Source organism: Caenorhabditis briggsae, assembly GCF_000004555.2.
Source record: "Caenorhabditis briggsae complete genome, chrIII, whole genome shotgun sequence".
In the NCBI taxonomy this organism is placed as follows: domain Eukaryota; kingdom Metazoa; phylum Nematoda; class Chromadorea; order Rhabditida; family Rhabditidae; genus Caenorhabditis; species Caenorhabditis briggsae.
In genome coordinates this window covers 2,745,755-2,747,545 of record NC_013490.2, presented here as the reverse complement: position 1 = coordinate 2,747,545, position 1,791 = coordinate 2,745,755, and the positions used below count along the sequence as shown (strand labels likewise).

Sequence of the window (1,791 nt, the reverse complement as noted above, 5' to 3'; positions counted from 1 at the left end):
TAGCCGTGTTTATACTCATTTTGAAGCTGTAAGCGCGCTAAATCCAAATTTCGAGGTTTCAAATTAATTAAGCAAAAAATTAAAAAGTTACCGCCTTTTTTATTTTCAGATAATAATAAAAATCTTACATCATGGGTCCAGCTGCAGCTCTAATAATGGCTTTTCCAGCCTGGTAGGTCAAATAACCGGCAGCCGCTCCGACGATCATATTTTTGAAGGTGTTTCCACGAGAATGGGATCCAACGCCAGACGTGGACCATCTGAAAATTTCAGATTTTGAAAATTTTCAAAAAAACTTTTTTTTTGAAAAAAACACAGGTTAACTTCAGGACACTTCAATTTTAGGGTTAAATTTTTAAAAAAGGACGGACAAGTACAGTAACCTGGATCCACCACGGGTACCGTAACCCGAGGATTGGTGGCCGTGTTTACGGCCGAATAGGCCGCCGAGGAATCCGCCTTTGCTGCAAAAACCGAGGTGTATCTAGAGAACTAAGCTAGATAGAAAAAAGTTCAAACTGCAAAGTTGAAGAAAATAAAATTTTACACATTTTTGAAGTTTGTAGTTTTTAATTAGGTAAATTGGTTCTAGAGATATAGAGGTTTTAAGTTCAAAAAAGGCCGAAAAAGTTTGAAGGCGCATATCTCAAAAACTAAAAATGCTATTCAAAAAAATTAAATTGGAAAATTGCTCAGCATAAACTTTTACGCATTTCTGTAGTTTGTAGTTTTTATGTAACCATAGTCGTTCCTGAGTTATGCGCCTTTAAAGATTGCTCCCGCTTTTAAGGGGTAGGAAGCTTTAAAAGCGCATATCTCAAGAACCAAAATAGCTATCAAAAAAAAATTAACTACAAATTGCTCAGCATAAAATTTTACACATTTTACTAGTTGAAAACTTCTTTTTACCTCTGCTAGTTCGTCAGATAAGGCTCACCTTCCAGAACTCATTCCAGTTCCGGCTCGATTATTGTTCCAATTTCCGGAACTTACTCCACTATTCCATACACCACCACTAGCCTGTTGCCTGGTATTCCCTAAATTCGGCCCTCTCGAATAATCATTTCTTTCGGCGCCGGAATTTGTCTTTGATCCTCCACCAAACCATCCTCCACCAGACGACGTCCGTGCTCCAGAAGACCCACGACTTCCGAATCCGCCGGAGGATCCACGGGATCCTCCACCACGGGATCCTCCGATTCCACCTCCACCACCACGACGGGATTCAATAGAAGGGATGAGAGAGAAGAGGATTAGAGATATTAGAAAGAATCCATAGGATTTACGATTTCGCATTATGTTGGTGGGAGAATTACCTGAAAAAAGTCAAATTTATCTCAAAAACCAAAAAATCTAGCGAAAACTTTTTAACTACGAAATTGCTCAGCATTAAATTTTACGTATTTTATTAGGTAACAAATTTTACCTAGTTTTTACGGGTTTGGAGATATGCGCGTCTCTTCAGACCTTATACTCTCTCGCTATTGCTTTTTATCTCAAAAATCCCCCCTGATGTCATTGGTGGAGGCTTTCTTTTCTTTTGAAATTCTTTCTTTTATTTTTTTGAAAGAATTTTATGACTCAGGTAGTTTTTTCTGGAATTTTTCTAGAATTTTCTATTGTTTAGAGACAAAAAAAAGCAAAAAAAAATTATTTTTCAATAAAAAAAAATAGTTTTTCATCTATTTTTTTTTCAATATAAGTCAGGTGACTGGAGCCCACCTATAGTGATAAGAAATCTTTTTTTTTGCCATTTTTGCTTTAAAATGTTTAAAAAATTCTCAATTTCTC

The 1,791-nt window shown here is 36.4% G+C and overlaps 1 protein-coding gene across 1 annotated transcript in view; it reads right to left on the bottom strand.

Annotated features, from left to right (window-relative positions):
• CBG22465 overlaps positions 1–1,296 on the bottom strand; it is a gene marked incomplete at both ends in the record, with an annotated part of 2,820 nt that extends 1,524 nt beyond the window's left edge. Inside the window, 2 exons of the mRNA XM_045243494.1 lie at positions 129–260; positions 938–1,296. Of these exons, the coding sequence (XP_045097574.1) occupies positions 129–260; positions 938–1,296 (491 nt within the window). The remainder of the gene's footprint in view (positions 1–128; positions 261–937) is intronic.
• Positions 1,297–1,791: the final 495 nt, after the last annotated feature.